General features: G+C 36.5%; 1 protein-coding gene across 1 annotated transcript in view; it reads right to left on the reverse strand.

The window, feature by feature from the left end:
* The window catches only part of PREX2 (phosphatidylinositol-3,4,5-trisphosphate dependent Rac exchange factor 2), a 382998-nt gene that overhangs the window by 136376 nt on the left and 229128 nt on the right, over positions 1 to 17494 (reverse strand). The window contains exons 24-25 of the mRNA XM_021002117.2: positions 11112 to 11334; positions 8264 to 8471 (exon numbers count right to left, since the gene is read on the reverse strand). Coding sequence (XP_020857776.1) covers positions 8264 to 8471; positions 11112 to 11334 — 431 coding nt within the window. The remainder of the gene's footprint in view (positions 1 to 8263; positions 8472 to 11111; positions 11335 to 17494) is intronic.

A 17494-nucleotide genomic window follows, 5' to 3' on the forward strand; every position in this document is an offset into this window, starting at 1 on the left:
CTCTTCCGGCTTTCCATCCTCATCATGAGCTCTAAGCCCTCAAATCCTCCATGTTTCTCCAATTTATCAATCATGCTCTTATTTCTTTTCTCTTCCTATAAAGAGTAGGCCCACTGGTCAGTTCATTTATAGGTTCATTCCTCTAGAATTTTTTGCCCTCTTGATCTTCAAGCCAGTGACCAACTACCATAGAACAACAGACCCAACTGTTAGTTCCATTCTCTTGACTGATTTATAAGTCTCTTGAATTCATTAATCAACAAGAATTTTCATTAAGCATCTACTATGTATTAGGCAGTAGTTATACACAGACAAAAGTGAAATTGTGCTGTAAAGAAGGCTACATTCTATGTATGTATAAATAAGCTCATGTAAAATATTAACAAACTAAATGCAAGCAAAATATTCTTGAGAAACATTAGCAGATAAGATCAAAAAGGGCTTTACAGAGGTGTCATCTGAGCAAAATTTTGAAAGAAAAAAGGGATTCTAAGAAGTAGAAGTGATGTAGGAGTACTTTCAAGGCATGAGGGGTAGCTAGTAAAAAGACATGGAGATGGGACATGGAGGGTTGTGTACAAGGCATGGCAAGAAGGCTAGTTTAGCTAGATTGAAGAGTATGCAAAGGGGAGCAATGTATACAGATTTTGAAAAAGTAGCCTGGGGCCAGATCGTGAAGGGCTTTAAAAACTAAATATGATGGCTACAGGATGATACATTTACAAGTGGGACATTAGAAACCAAGAAGTCCACCATCTCATTTTAGAGATGAAGAAACTGGGGCTTGAGAAATTAAGTCACTTAAGGGGCAGCTAGGTGGCGCAATGGATAGAGCACTGGCCCTGGATTCAGGAGGACCTGAGTTCAAATGTGACCTCAGACATATAACACTTACTAGCTGTGTGACCCTGGGCAAGTCACTTAACTCCACTGCGAAAGAAAGAAAGAAAGAAAGAAAGAAAGAGAGAGAGAGAGAGAGAGAGAGAGAGAGAGAGAGAGAGAGAGAGAGAAAGAAAGAAAGAAAGAAAGAAAGAAAGAAAGAAAGAAAGAAAGAAAGAAAGAAAGAAAGAAAGAAAGAAAGAAAGAAAGAAAGAAATTAAGTCACTTGCCTGGAGTCACAGGGGCAGTAAATATCTGAAGAAGGATTTAACCTCAGTTTTCTTGACTCCAAGTCCAGAAGTCTATCCACTATACTACCTAGATGCCTTATCATAAGTACTGGCTATCTTAAGATGATCAAATGTCCCAAGAAGTGATTTTTTTTTGCTTTGTCTACATGATAAAGGCAATTCCACCAAAATTTTGTGTTACTTTTCCATCCTTTTCTCTGCTCCCTCAAAAGAACTTTCCTAAATTGACATAGGAGAAATATGAGAAGAAAGTACATGCAATTATACTAGCTTCAAATTGGCTTTTCAAAGAAATTGTTGAGTGCTGAGAAATAGAAAATGGATAATGGCAAACCCAATGACTCTATCATTGCTTCTTAATTAACTGTGGTAAATTAGTCATTATAATGGAAAGCTAGAATTGAGAAACTATCTTAACCCCAAAACAATTAATTTCTTTGCCAAGAAGAGAAACATGGTATTCAAAGGCAACACCATTCTAAAGTATGAGCTAATTTGCTAAACAATACAGAAAATGGTGACAGAAGATTACAAGCAGGGTCTCCTCAGAAGAAAATGAATATCAGGGAAAGATAAAACAAATTTGCAGAAAGCCTGGTTTGAGCCCTATGTGGGTCAAATCTTCTCAAAGATGTTTCTAAGTAAATCATGAAAGAGAATCCTAAGTAGACAGAAAATTGAACACAATGGATAGCATCATGACAGTGATCTATTCTCATTATCAACAGCAATAGGACCACAATATACCTCATTGCCCTATAGTATGGCTATATGAGGATTTTGAAATAGTTCTCAAGAAAATGAAGTTAGGAAAAAGGCCTGAAATAGACCAAATACACCATACAGATACAGGAGATAGATATCCTGCTGGAGGCAACATAATTTTGAAATCACTGAGAAATCAATTTTTAGAAAATTGCACAAGAGAAAAGAAAGAAAACACTGAGAAATAATCCTGGATAATAATGTTACTAAAAATAAAGGTTATCAAGAGTTCATCAGCAATAATTGAACTATCTGCCTACTTTCTCATCTCTATAATCTTTCGTCAGAATGTTATAAACATTTATTAAGAGTATCCTTCATGAATATATGAGAAGGGAATAGTCAAGCTTTCACAAATAATTTTCTACATCCTACTACATCCTCAGTTACAAAACTGTGTAGAAGGTACAAAGAAAAGAAGACTGCCATTTTTATAGGGTCTAATGCCTTGAACATGGAAAAGACTCAATGACTTTCCTACCACAAGGTAGGGTCATACAAGACACAACCTCCAACACCCAACCATCGAGATAACTTTACTAAATGGTTGCATGGTTATCCAATGAGGCATAAAATAAGAAGAAATTTGTTAGGTCTTGGAGGATGACCTTCTTATGGAGGATGACCTTCTTATGGAGGATGACCTTCTCAGAGTCCAGATGGAAAAGGAATTCCCTCAGCAGTGATGAGGTCTGGTCAATGTTGTTTATAGATTACAACAAACTGATTGCATCAATCTCCACTATTCCTTAGGGTATCTCCAATAAAATCCACAACTACTCAAAAGAAATTGACCCAATATTTCACACAGAAAAAAAAAACACAGATTAAAAACAGCTATTTCCCAGACAATAACATGCATTTGGATTGGCAGCCTGTTGAATTGGTCCATCAAAATACAAACAATGAACTAAAACCACCTGGAAAAATAGGTGAGGTCAAAAATTTATTATAAGGAAGAGACTAGTTGGATTATATTAGGGTAACTATACTCAAAGCCAATGAAAATGTATTAAGCACACACCTACTATGTGCCAGGTACTGTTCTAAGTTCTGGGAAAACAAAGAAAAGTAAAAGGTAATCTTGCCCTTTAGGAGCTTACAGTTCTAAGGGAGTTGAGGAAGAGACATACAAAGAATAAGCTATCTACAGGATAAATTAAAGGTAACAAAAGAAAGGCACTGGAAGTAAGAAGAATGGGGAAAGGCTTCCTTTTGAAGGTGGGATTTTAACTGAGACTTGAAGGAAGCCAGGGAAGCATGGAAAAAATGAAAAGGGAGAGAGTTCCAGGCATGAGACCACAAGCAAAAATATCTGGGGTCAGATGATGGATTGTCTAGTTCTGGAATAGCAAGGAAGCCAGTGCCATTGAATCTGAAAGTGCACTAGGTCAGGGAGTAAGGAGTAAGAAGAAGGAATCAGGTTATAGAGGGCTTTAAAACATATTTGATCCTGATGGAGAGAAAGAGCCATTAAAGTTCATTTGATGGAGAGGTGGTGACATGATCACATCTGCATATAAAGAAAATCAATTTCTCTACCAAGTAATAGAGAGATTAGGAATCTGAGAGCCTTGAAGCAGGAAGACCAGTTCGAAGGCTATTACAATAGTCTAGGTGAGGTGGTGAAGACAGCCTGCACGTGGGTAGTGGCAGTGTCAAAAGACAGAAGATGACATGTGAGAGATGTAAGAAGGTAAAAAATGCAAGACTCTGAACTGATTAGATATAAGAAGAGTAAAGAGTCAAGGATAATACTAGGTGGAGAGGCCATGTGACTGGGAAGATGTTAGTACTCTTGACAGTCTTTGAGAACTTAGAAAGAGGAGAACATTTGGGAAGGAAAGATAATGAATTCAATTTTGGACATGTCATGTTTAAGATACCTAAAGGACATCCAAGTGGAGCTGTCCAATAGGAAGATGAAGACATGAGAATGGAGGTGAACAGAAAGGTTAAGGTTGGATAAATGAATTTAAGAATCATCAGCATAGAGATGATAATTAAATATGGGGAGCTTATGAGATCACCAAGTGAAACAGCATATAGAGGGAGAAAATTAAGAGGACCCAGGGTAGAGACTTGTGGGATTTTGTAATAAAATAAAAATGGAAAGATAGGTTCGTGTCAGATTGTAGGGGAGGTGGGGTTCCTTGAATGCCAGGATGAGGAATACGAATATTGCTGGACAGAGAGCAAGGAAAGCCATTGAAGAGTTGTGAGAAGTGACATGACAAAATCTACGTATAAGATTAATATGGCAGCAGTATAAAATATGAAATGAAGGGGTCAAAAGACGAAGATGGAAAGATCTCTAAGCAGTCTATGGTAATCAGAGAGTTGAGGGGTAATGACAATCTGTACTAGGATGGTAGCAACGTTAATATAGGGGAAAGAAGATGAATAAGAAATGAGAGATAGGAGATCATACAAATACACAAATAATACACATGATTTGGTAGCTTATTGGCATGAGAAGTGAAAGAGAGGGACATGTTGTACTCTGTGGTATCATGAAAAGAAGGGGTTAGTCAAAAGGAGGAAGAGCAGGTTTAGGAGAACAACCAATAAGCTCAAATTGGGACACATCAAATTTAGGGTGCATAAAGGTGCACACATCCTGTTTGTATTTGGAAATGGTGATGTGGGGAGGAGAAAAGAGTTCAGGGATTACATGTTACTGATCTAGCAAAAGCAATCATTGAAGCCTTAAGAGTGGGGAAAAAAACAACAACATGCATATCTCAACATGTCCACATTCCTTTAAAAGCATCATCTGTTGCAGGGGTCAGTTTTTTTTATGTGTGTCATAGATTCCTTTGATGTTCTGGTGAAGCCTATGGACTCCACAAAATGTTTATTAATGCATAAAACAAAATGCATAAGCTTACAAAGGAAACAAATTGTATAGAAATAAGGGTGTGGCTCTTTTTTCCCATCCAAATTCATGGACCCTCTGAAATCTATCCTTAGAAAATCAGTCTGAGGAACCGGTGGTAAGAACCCCTAACTTATTGCGATTGAAAAAAAGATTGGTAGATGAAGTTTTCATATCACCTTTGCAGTTAGTTATACCATCTTCTAATTTTCTTTCATTTTGGTTTGTGAAAGAGCAGGAATAGAAGAGTACCCCCTACCAACTCCAAATTCAGAAGGTAAAGAGAAACTATGGCCATTAAAATAGACCACAGACTGTTAAATTATTTAGGAAAATACTCATGATAATCTCTAAACAATTACAAACGAGGTTTACCCATCAAGGGCCATCCTAATGTCTACTCCTATCTTTGGTGAGCTAGAATATATAGGTGAGAGCCATGTATTCAGCAACCAACTTACCGGGCAAATTCCTAAGATTTTTTTGCCCATCACAAGATTCAGTCCATTCCTATTCTCTATGTTTTATTCTTTCCTATCTTGCATCAATATTTATCCATTTACTACAATAACCTTTATTGCTTACTTTTCCCTTTTAGCTCTTCCCTATCCCTCTGAACAATTTTGGGTTCTATAACAATTTTTCTCCTTTAGCACAAGAGCTAAAGTCTAAGAAACAGAGAGAAATGTGAAACTGTCTGTTATTGGGATGTAATTTCAGAAAAAGGAAAAGAAAGTTCACTTCCTGAAGGACAAGCTTAATCTTGGTCCTAATGACCAGATCTGTAACTTCAAATTATTTATTCCAAGGAGCAGCTAGACTCTTATGTCCTTAATGGATATGAAAATGTTTAGAGGTGGGGTAGCTAGGTGGCACAGTGGATAGAGCGCCAGCTCTGGGTTCAGGAGTACCTGAGTTCAAATCCAACCTCAGACACATAACACTCACGAGCCGTGTGACCCTGGGCAAGTCACTTAACCCCACTGCATAGCCCAAACCAAAAAAAAAAAATATTTAGAGGACAAAAAGAAGGTATAGTGGAATGCTGAAGCTTTAGAAGAGAGCTCAGTTCTCTTTTTAGCTCTCAAGGAAAGGAAAGAAAATTAAAGAAAAAAAAGAAAAGGAAAGAAAGGGAAGGGAAAAAAAGAGAAGAAAAAAGAAGGGAAGGGATGGGAAGAAAAACAGTTTTGATCTGAACTCTGATTCCTTCAACTCTCTATATGGAGGATGACCGCATGTTTCAACATGAGCCCTTCAGAACTGTGGTTCATCAGGTCACTGTTTTGATCAGAATTCCCAAGTCTTTTAAAGTTGATTATTTTTACGACATTTTTGTTTTTGTACAAATTGTTCTCCTAGACAAATATTTACTAGACCCTCCTGTTTGCAAATGACATTTTATCAACTGAATGAAGTCTAGGAACACTACAAAACCTCTTAAGTCAAATTCATAATTACTTATTAGAACCTGACCTAACTAGCAAAAATAGGAAGAGGAGAGAAAGTTGATTTAAAAATAGAGATTATATTTAGACAGACAACTCATAAAGTTGGCCATCAAAATATTTATCTTAGACAGATGTTATGAATGGAAAATTAGTTGGACACACTGCAATATAGGAAGAAAAGAACAGAACTGCCTTGGGGAAATTGCACAGTACATTTAATTACCCCCAGGCTTCACATTGAAATGAAAGCTCCTCTTTTTATCAAGAATAATCTTCCAGAAGTGCTACATGACTGCAAATCACAAAACACCACAATCTCTTAAGAATTAAAGTCAAGGGTTAACCAAAAGGGAATGGAGAGAGGTGGGTGTGAGTAGACTTTATCAAATAAGAATTGTGTAAGACAAGCAGGATAAAAGAAGTCATTTGAGAAATGTGGATGGAAAGAAAGTGACACAGTCACATGGTGGGAGACAGTCCTGCTGCCTCAGTGGCACCCCTGCATTGTCAACAGAAACAGAAAACAACCTAGGATGTTTTTTGTGGAATTCCCATGGAGAATTGACAGGATGATTGGCAGGATGGGGATTCATGGATTTATTTTAAATTGCAATATTGAAGGAAGGACCCCCATTGATGAGATTCCAGAACCACCAAAGTATTAGAAGATATGTTTCTATTCAACTATGACTTAAATAAACAATAAAGATCTCAGCACTCTGTAAAGATAGTTTTAGAACTCTGCTATAGTCCATTCCTAATATAGATCAGCACAATCCAAATAATAAAACTATATTTATTAAATGAAGTAAAATTTAATGTCATAAAATGTCAACTTTTCTGCCAAAAGGTCACTTTTGAACTGTCTTTTGGAAATAACAAACAATTGTTTAAAAATAGCTTCCCATTCCCACATCAGCTTTGTTCCAAGTTCCTAATTTAATGGTAAACAGAGGAAGTAATAAGTATGCCACACCAAATATCATAAAAAAGATCATTTTTAAATACTATTATTCATTTAAAAAAAACCTCATTTGGGGAAAAAAGATTAAATCCAAACTACTAATAAAACTCCAGACAAAATGATATAGGAAGCATTCAATGATAATTTTGAAATTATGATACATCTGTCTTTCAGATTTGGGGAGGGGGGCTAGGCAATGGGGTTAAGTGACTTGCCCAGGTTCACACAGCTCATAAGTGTTATGTGTCTCAGGCCGCATTTGAACTCAGGTCCTCCTGAACCCAGGGCCAGTGCTCTACCCTCTGCTCCACCTTTGAGATTTTGAGCTCCTAATTTGGAATGATTTCCTTAAAAACTAAAAGTTGTTAACAGACACTTGAATAGTTGCTTGTGCATTTACCACAGAGGTATGCAGCACCAATAGCAACAAAAATACACTATACATTGTGTGTTAATACTTAAATTAAAAACCAGTATTTTGAGTCCAAAATAAAATCCACGTGTCAATCACATCACCCTGTCAGAGCACACATGACAGCAGATTGCAACTACAGATGAGAAAGAGAAAGGTAAAGTTTTATAACAACTAGGGACCTATTTTAGGTGATTAAAATTCCTGAAAATAGCTGTCATCAAATAAAGACATATACATACACATATACGTATATGTATGGGTATATACACATATATGATAATATGTAACAATTAAAAGATAAAGCAACATAACCACAGGGAGGCAGAACTACTCCATATGGAAAGGTACAAATATAATGTTCTTTTTTTATCTTTTTACTCTTCAAGTTTTATAGTTCCAATTTGTTTTTTATATTTGTTTTAGTATTAATTTAATATCATAAAGTATAATTATATACACATATTAAATTATATACTTATATCTGATTGCAAATATGTTCACTGCATTTTCTTCAAGTGTTGAGCTTCTGGAAAGTAGGACCTCTAATATAATTCTCATCATATTTGGCAATAACAGAGATGAACATGTGGTAATAATTCCAGTAGTCACATTTTACAAGAAGGGAAAAGTTAAACGTGTAAAGATATTACATAATGTACTTACTCATCTATTTGACAGACACATATTTCCACCTCTTTCAAAGCAGTCTGAAGCTTGCCCAACAATTTCTGATAGGTATCTTGTGTTTCTAAGTCCTCTTCTTTTAACAAATACCGGAGGCCATGCCCATCCTGCTGTCCCAGAGACAGTCCTGAAGGGGCTGCCATGGTGGTAATGGTATGCTGGATATATACCATAGGATTTAGTTTTCCTGAAAGATGCAAATATTTTCAGATAAGCCATATAACCATTAACTTTTATACACTTATTTTAATTAATTTTAAAGACCAAGCCATGAATAATGAGGATAACATCCTTTTTATCCTAACTGGGGCAATGAGGAAATAGAAGCTCCTGAGGTGACTTCCTTAATGCTTGGGAAACCACAGTGAGCACCTTTCCCACTGCCAAAGGAAAAAGATTTCCACTGTTGTCTGGGTCAAAACAAAGGAGCATGACTGCATCCACTACAGCTGCCCCAGCAGCTGTAGTACAACCCATCCCTTTGGTCACAGTTTCATTTGAAATGAGAAAAGTTGTAAAGTTGGAGACATCATTCTCCTTTTAGGATTGTGGGGTCATAATTTAGAAGTGGAAGGGATCTTAGAAATCACTAATGGAAACTGATTCCCCCATTCCATTTCACAGATGAGTAAATTGATTCACCCAGGTTTACACAGTATATGTCTGACACAAGATTTGAACTCACCATCATCACTTCAAGTTCAGTGCCCTATCTACCACACCATGTCACCTCTCTTTTTTACACCCACTTCTCTATCCTCAATATCTATTTACCTCCAGTAACAAAAGTGACAACCACTTAGGTACATGAAAGATGAACGAAAATTAATTTTCCATATTTAACACAAAAAAGAGTGGCTACAACTTATACTTCTATGAAAAGACAAATACATGAAAAATTCCATGTTTGCAAATAGATAATAAAACTGCTTTCCCTCTTTAAAAAATCAGGCTAGCTTAGAAAGGGACAGGTATTTAACAAACAGAATTAAGAGTCAGTGTGGCATAGCAGGAAAACAAGGGCTGGGTCTGAAGTAAGGAAAATCTAGGCTCAAACTGGTTCTCTAATTCTTACTAGCTGTCTGGCCTCTGGGCAAGTCACTTAGTCACTCTGAGACTACATTTCTTCTTCTACAAAAGGAAAATAAATAATCACAATACTTACAGGGTTTTGTTGTGTGGCTCAAATGAGATACAATGTCAAAAGTGCTAATAATAAATATCAGCCAGTCAACTAGCATTTAATAAGCACCTACTATGTGTCAGGAACAGTGCTAAGTACTAGAGATACAAAGAAAAATAAAACAGTCTCTGCTCTCAAGGAACTCACAGTCTAATAAGCCCTATGAACAAAGGATAATTTTAAAGAGAAAAAGCACTGATTTAGGAGACCTAAAAAGATCTACTGCAGAAAAATTCAGTTATTCTTATCAGTATTACTGTTATTGTTGCTGTTATTATTAAGCATTACTATTATTGTTTCAATGAAACAATCTTGCCAGATTATGCCTTCCTCCACTCCCCTATGTGTGGGACAGAGCCCACTTACTCAAAATAAAAACAAAGACTTACATACCTTGAAAGTAGAAAGGAGTTTATTGCTTTCTCATGAAAAAGGGTACCGCTCCTAGTTGCCATTGCCGGCCAGGAGAGTATGACTTTGTTACAGAAATCAAGGCTTATTTATGCCCTAACGTGAGCTCCTCCTCCCTAACCCCCTTCCCCTTATCCCATTGGCTAGGCTTTCAGAGGGCACAATCTTTTCATGGAGACACAAGTTTGCCCAGAGCCAGGAAAAGGCGGGAAGTTTTGCAAGGGCAAGCAGTTCAGGTTGGGAGTAGGGCTATTCTTTCTGCTAAGTACTTAAAAACAGGGTCTGAGCGGGGGAGGGTTTTGAAAACAACAATACAGGAATCATTAACAAGAACTAATGACTTTGAGGAGGCTTCACTTCTGACAGATCATTTCTCACCCCTATAAGGAGGCAAACAGATCAAAACAGCTAGAATGCCTAATATCCATGGATATAATTTTCCCACTATCCCTTTCCCTCTCAAAACTCTACCAATTACTGAGCTAGTTTATTAATTTGGATATTCAAATAGTGCCAAGAGACTGTTAGTGTACGTGAAGAAAGCTCCATTTGTCTTTGTTTTTTTCTGAACATTAAACAGTTGTCCCCCAGCTCCTGTCACCACTCAGATCTAACCTGAAATTTTGGAATGGGCTAAGTTTTTCTACAATTTCAATGTTTGCTGCTTTGCTTCTCAAGGACCAGGACAGACAATCAAGAAACAAGGTGCCTGGGGCAGCTAGATGGTGCAGTAGATAGAGCGCCCAGCCTAAAGTCAGGAGGACCTGAGTTCAAATCTGGCCTCAGACCAAACACCTGACCTTACTAGCTATGTGACCCTGGGCAAGTCACTTAACCCCAATTGCCTAAAAATTTAAAAAAAGAAGGAAAAAAAAGAAACTAGGTGCCTGGTAGAAGGGATTATTACATCCATCCTTTCATCCTTCTCATGTCTACCACTGACGATTTGTGTATGACTAACACTTTACAAGGACCAGGGTTCTTAACCTTTTTTTATGGACTCCTTTGCCAGTTTGATGAAACTTACAGACCCCTTTTCAGAATGTTTTTAAATGCATAAAATAAGTATACTCTAATCTATTGAAATTCAATTATCAAAATACAGTTTTTCAAAAGTTCATGGACTCCAGATTAAGAAGTCATGAATTAGGGTAAAGGAGTTATTAAAGCTGTAGGAATAATTATAAATATCTATTTTTAAATTTTGAGAAAATTTTACAAAAGCCACCATACCTTGCTCAGAAACTTTATTTTCTTTATCATGAGAATTATGTTTTCTGTTGTCCAGTTGTACTCCAAAGGCACTTCCCAGGCATGTTGAGGTTTTGGGATAAGAGACTTCCATAACATTGACGTGGCAATTAGTGGGACAAAAATCACTGCTGTGCAATGGGGAGATTTTTGACTTGGCCTGTTTAAAGGTAGGCCAGGCTCTATTCTTAAGGACACGTGAAAACTGTAGATTAAAAAAATATATACATATATGTTATAAAGTTTTACATAGAATAGATTACTATGACATTCATCAACACCATGAAGGAATTAATCATACAAATTAGAATGAGCAAACAAGAGCTTAAAAACCATAGATATGAAATGCCTATCCTACTTCTAAAATTTGACTAAGAGGTATTGTTCTTCATGACTATGGCTTACTGAGAGCAAGGTGCAGTAACTCTTTCAGATGCTAAGGAAAGGAAGAAAAAGACTTAGGAACTGAGGTTCTATGCCTCGATTTGGTGACAGAATTTTGGATTAAAGGTGGCAAAGAAGCAGAAATGAGAACCTTTAGGTCAAGCAAGGTAGAAAATGGGATTTTAGGGTACAATCTGCTTCCCAGGAACACGGGGAACATTCTGTAGAACAGAGGGAGACTCCATTGATAGTCTGATCCTATGGACCACTTTTTAGAATAAATAACATTTTAAATACATAAAATGAAATATACAAGTGATTACCATGGAATCCAATTATATTAGACTATAGTTATAAAATTTAAAATTAAATAAAGGACAAATCCTCAGGCTCTAGATTAAGAATTCCTGCCCTGGACTGTGGGAAATGATTAGTTCCTCCATATTTTCAAGGATAAAAATATTATATAAGACAGATAAATTATGTATCAGCAGTTGCTCTGCAAGGGAAGCAAAGAAACAGATTTGGAGAATATCTCTGGACAATTGAAATCTCTCCAGTGTTTCAGTTTTGGGCACCATATTTTAGGAAGGGCATTGATGTACTGGAATGAAACCAGAGAAGATTTATGGTCCTGAGATAATACCAACCCACACAAGGATTTGAAGGAACCACAGACGTTTAGCCTGGAGAACACAAGGCTATGATAGTAATCTTCAAATATTTAAAGGACTGTCACATGGAAAAGAAATTAAGACGTTTTCTGCTTGATCCCAAGCATCAGGACTAGAACACCATTTAGAAGTTACAGAGAAGCTGTCTATATAAAGAACAGCAAGAAACAAGAACAGCAAAGAGCTTCCTAATGATCGAGTTGTCCCAAACCAGAAAGAAATGGTTGCAAAAATAGAGTTTTTCATCCTTGGAGGTCTCAAATAGAGGCTAAATGACACCTCACTAATAATGTTATAAATGGTGCTCCTGCTAAGCTTATATTTGATGGCTTCTGAGATCTTTTCTAGGTCTGAAGTTCTGTCACATCATGATTAGACTGCATTAATTTGTTGCTGTTTTCATTCTTCAGGTGTCTGTCATGTCCAACTCTTCATGACCCCATTTGGGGTTTTCTTGGCAAAGATACTGAAATGGTTTGCCATTTCCTTCTCTGGATCATTTTACAGATAAGGAAACTGAGAAAAAATGTGGTTAAGTGATTTTCCCAGGGTCACACAGATATTTGAGGATGCATTTGAACTCAGGTCTTCCTAACTCCAAGCCTAGCACTCTTTATACTGCACCACCTAGCTATCCCTGGCAAAGGGATTTATTTAGCCCGAACTCTCATTTTACACATGGGCAAACTGATGAACAGAATGGTTCAGTCACTTGCCTGAAGGTCATAAAGAGTTAGAAGGAGGTAGGTCTAGTTAGTACTAAATTCCAGCTCTTGACTCCCCGGTCAGTACACATTCCCTTATACGACCCTGCCTTCTGTAACTGTGTGTATGTGGATATGTGTGTGTGTTATACATGTGCACATGGGTAAAAACAAGAACTATCATATGAATCCTCATTAAATATTTAAATCAAAGTACCACACACACAGGAACAATTATGGAATTATTCTAAAACTGAAGAATTCACCTCAAATTAAGAAAGGTATTAGGGAGAATTTATGGTGAAAGTTTTGCTTCAAACAGTGCATATTTTACATCTAAATCACTTGCACATTCTGCTTCCTAACTGAATAAATCCCTGTTCATAATGTAGTTACGTCACGAGTAAGGTTCAAATCTGTCTCTTATATGTGCTGGAAAAACATTTAAGGCCTATAGAACTAGGCTAAAAAATCTACAACGAGCTCAATAAACCTGATAATAGAAACATTAGGAACTCACTAGTTTCCATTTTTAGAATTTAAACTTTTGCAATCCAACTAAGAGAAAAGCTAAGACATTCTAAGACTTTGGTTACTATGGATACCTTTTAACTCAGAGAAAGTAGGATGTTTGCAGACTGCTCATCTAGAATAAAACTACATTGCTAATGTTAATATGCTTTAAAAACTAAAATATGATGAAATTATAAATTTATAATAGTAAATGTTAACATGTATAGTGCCATGAAGTTGGTAAATGAATGAAGTTACAGTCATGTTCTATTATACACAGAGTAATATCACACACATTCTAACTGAATTCAAATTCAAAAACTCCTCGAAGTTATCTCTCTGATCTTTGGTAATCTTGTTTTCCAAAAGAGAAAGAGATGTTCAATTAATCTAAATTCACCAATAGTCAACAAAATACAATTCATCAGGGGTCAAAGGTATTAAGTCAATGGAACATTGTTTTCACTCCTCAAGGAAAAATAAAAATGAATTATGATAAAAATCTATGAGATTCAATTTTGGATTTATACGCCATCACCAAGACTGTTTATGTGGCTTAGGACCTATTTATATAGAGAACATCTTCAAATTATAAACAATCAAATAAATGTTTATGAAATATTTCTAGCAGTGACCACCCTGTCAGACTCCAGACTTTCATCTCCAACTGCATATAGGACATCTGCGCTCCAATGTCCCACCTGTGCTTTAATCTTTATAATGGTCAAAATCAAATTTAGCATTTTGTTTCCAAAGCCTGTTTCTCCTTATGACATGAGGCCATACTTGACTGGCCTAAACCCCAAATTTCTTTGTGTTAATCTTCTATAAATTTACTAATTAAATATCTTTTTAAGTAAAAGTTCTTTGATGGAAGGTTCTTTTTTTTTTTTTGGTCTTCACATCCCCCATACACAACAGTGCCTAACCACAGAAGGTACTTAATAATGAAGGTATTATTCTACCACTTAAAACATTTCCCTTTACATACCCTTTACTTCCCCACCACCTCCCCCCACCCCAGTGGTTAAAAAATGAATTGAAAACTCTAGGTTTGCTTTCAAGAACTTTCACAACGTAATGACACTTACTTTCTTCCATGTGCTATAGTCAAACTGTATAACTTGCTACCATCTTCCTCTACGTGTCTTATTCTTTCCAAACTCTTTATTATTCATGCTTTTCTATCCTCCTGGAATGTTACTTCTCCCTTTTCCATCTATTAAAATACTACCTACTTTTAAAGAGCAACTAAAGCCCTAGCTCATTCATTAAGTATTATTCCTTTATCTAAGTAATCAATAATGAGCATTGTCATTTCAGATCATGCACAGTAATTGGTTTACACCTCTCTCATGAACTTCAGTTATTTTATATTATCGTTATTTGTACTTATTGTGAGAGGCAGCATGACAAAGCAGATAGAAGAGCAGATTTCTATTCACAAAGACCTGGGTTTACAGCCTGTCTCTGACACATATTAGTTGGGTGACCAGGCACAAATCAATTAACCAGAAAACTCTGTAAGAATATTAGTTACAGATGATTTGATCTTTCATATCGATGAGAGAGTTTCAGCAGCAGGAATTTCCTAAACTGATAAAACCATAGATATGGATGCCTATACAAACACACATACACACACAAGTTATTTTTAAATGTGTGAGAAGTTCCCAGGCACCATGGCATAGTGACAAGAACACTGAACTTGGAATCAAAAGATCTGGGTTGGAATCTTAACTCTTAGACTTATTATGCGTGTGACTTACAATTCTAAGCAACTCTATAACAAAATGATAAATCTCTCTAAGCATTAGTTTGCACATAATAAGAATTATATTGTGTATCTCACAGGTTTTTTGTAATGACAATTTTGTGTAAATCCTCAGTGCTTTGCAAATGATAGCCATTATGACCAAAATGGAAGCAGAACAAGAGTCTATATCATAACAAATTTCTCCATGGTACTTTGCTGACAATTAGACTATAGAATGTGGAAGAGGATAACATAAGTACAAAGTATCCAGAAAAACATAAGCCAAGAATAGTAATAAGTTAGTTAAGTGGAATCTAAGAACACAGGGGAATCAATGGGACTGACACATCTTTAATAAGATAGACGATTCATTGAACTCCTATTTATTTCAATCAGTATTAATCAGTTTGATATTATTTCACAGGGGTAGTGATTATAAGTTATATAGTAGACCTTAGAGCTATAAAACACAGGTTGTAAGTTCTCTTGCTTAATCAAAGGAAACTAGGTGGCCTCCTTGTTTTTATCTTTATGGTGGCCAACCCAAGCGTGACAGAGGTGACTCAATTACATGGAAAGTCCCCAGCTATTTTTGTTTCCCCTCTGTCCCTTGTCATCCTTCTGTTACCCAACTTGGGGAGATGACCATGAGCACATAGCTAATGAGTGACTCTGGTTGCCAAACTGTGGTCTGCCTTTCCATCAGCCCATGTAGATGTTTTAACATCTGCTTATCAGCCCAGCCCCATAAGCCTGCTCATCAGCTTGGTAGGACATCCTGAAAGGTTAAAATAGGTCTATTAAGGTCTGCTCACTAGCCTATTTGTCAACCAATGGGATTCTGTATTTTGTGTAGACCTTTCTAGAAGGCCAAGGGCAGGGTCTATCAACCCATGGGATTCTATACTTTTGGCCTGCTTCACTTGTACTGCCCAGGTATCAAGAACTATAAAACTAAGGCCCTAGAGGAAGTAGATATCTCAGATTGTAAGGAAGATTGAAGAGGAAGATTCACTTCATTAGAAAGGGCTGTGGACCCTTTTAAAAAATGCCATTGGCTCAGAACTCTGCCTCTTTTTCTTGCACATTGGACAATTCTGAAAATCCCCACACTACTGAGAACATAAGTAGCAAGGAATATCCTTTCTTTGCTCAAAAGCTTTCAAGAACTTCAAGTATTATATGTTTGCCTCATCCATGCAGGACAGTATCATCCAGCAACAACAGAGCCTTCCCTTCCAAGGGACACTCAGCTCTAATTGCAGAATGAAGAAAAAGACAGTATTGCAATGAATTCTCACTCAACTCAATAGAAGCCTATTATTGACCACATAGGTGTATAATGTATTGTGCAAATAGAGTCAGTGCTCCTGGCACTCCTGTAACTGATTCCCCTTCTAAAGACTCCATGATGGTTTTGTAGTAGCTATTAAATCATATCCAGGAAAAAGTTCCTCTTCTGTCTGTCTTCCTCCTTCTCTCTCTCTGTCTGTCTCTCTGTCTTTGTCTGTCTCTGTTTCTCTTTGTGGAAGGGGGGGTGGGGAGGGGATAGTCACAGTCCACATTAGTGAATCCCATTACTCTAAAGCCTATACATAGCATGCACCGCAGCTGGGAAACAAAGCTCTGATAAAAAGCCTAGGTCTGATCAAGTGCTAAGCTGTTTCTTTTAATTGTACCAACTACATTTATTTCCCCTTTCTATTCCAAGAAAAAGGTGCCAATCAGTAGCAATGGGTAACAAAGGGGAACTAGATGGCACATTCCAGTGTTCTAATGGTGGAGTTACATAAGATTTTGTACCCTGGGCATTTTGAGCTTCTGCAACACCATCATCTCCTTTGTTACTTTATTTTAGCTAACTCTAAAATGGCTTGATTTTCTTCTCCTAGCCTTACGCATAACAGAATATACAGTAATCACATTTTGCTTTTGTATAATGCTTTCAGCTTATCTTCAAAGAAGTTTCATGTGCTGGAAAAAAGACTTAGAGTGTTTCCTATCATTTGTATCCAAGAAGGAACACTGGTGAGATACTTCCCAAAAAACAGAGTTAAATTAAATCCAACAATTCTTCGATTTAAGCAAAGCTTTTTAATAAGTAGAATTTATGATAGTAATATGGGAAATTAATACTAATATAATTGCTTATCTTTTTTTTATTCTGAATTCAACAAATTCTAATAAAATGAGAATTTTCACATACAAACTACAACAGAAAAAGATCACACATAAAACTACAAATTTTTTTAAGTACACCTCACTTTTTCTTTTCACTATATAATAAATTCAACAAGTAACTTCTAAATCTGTCTTGTTTGTGTTTACAAAGGC

This window comes from Phascolarctos cinereus, unplaced genomic scaffold (genome assembly GCF_003287225.1).
Source record: "Phascolarctos cinereus isolate Bilbo 61053 unplaced genomic scaffold, phaCin_HiC Scaffold_4;HRSCAF=312, whole genome shotgun sequence".
Lineage (NCBI taxonomy): Eukaryota > Metazoa > Chordata > Mammalia > Diprotodontia > Phascolarctidae > Phascolarctos > Phascolarctos cinereus.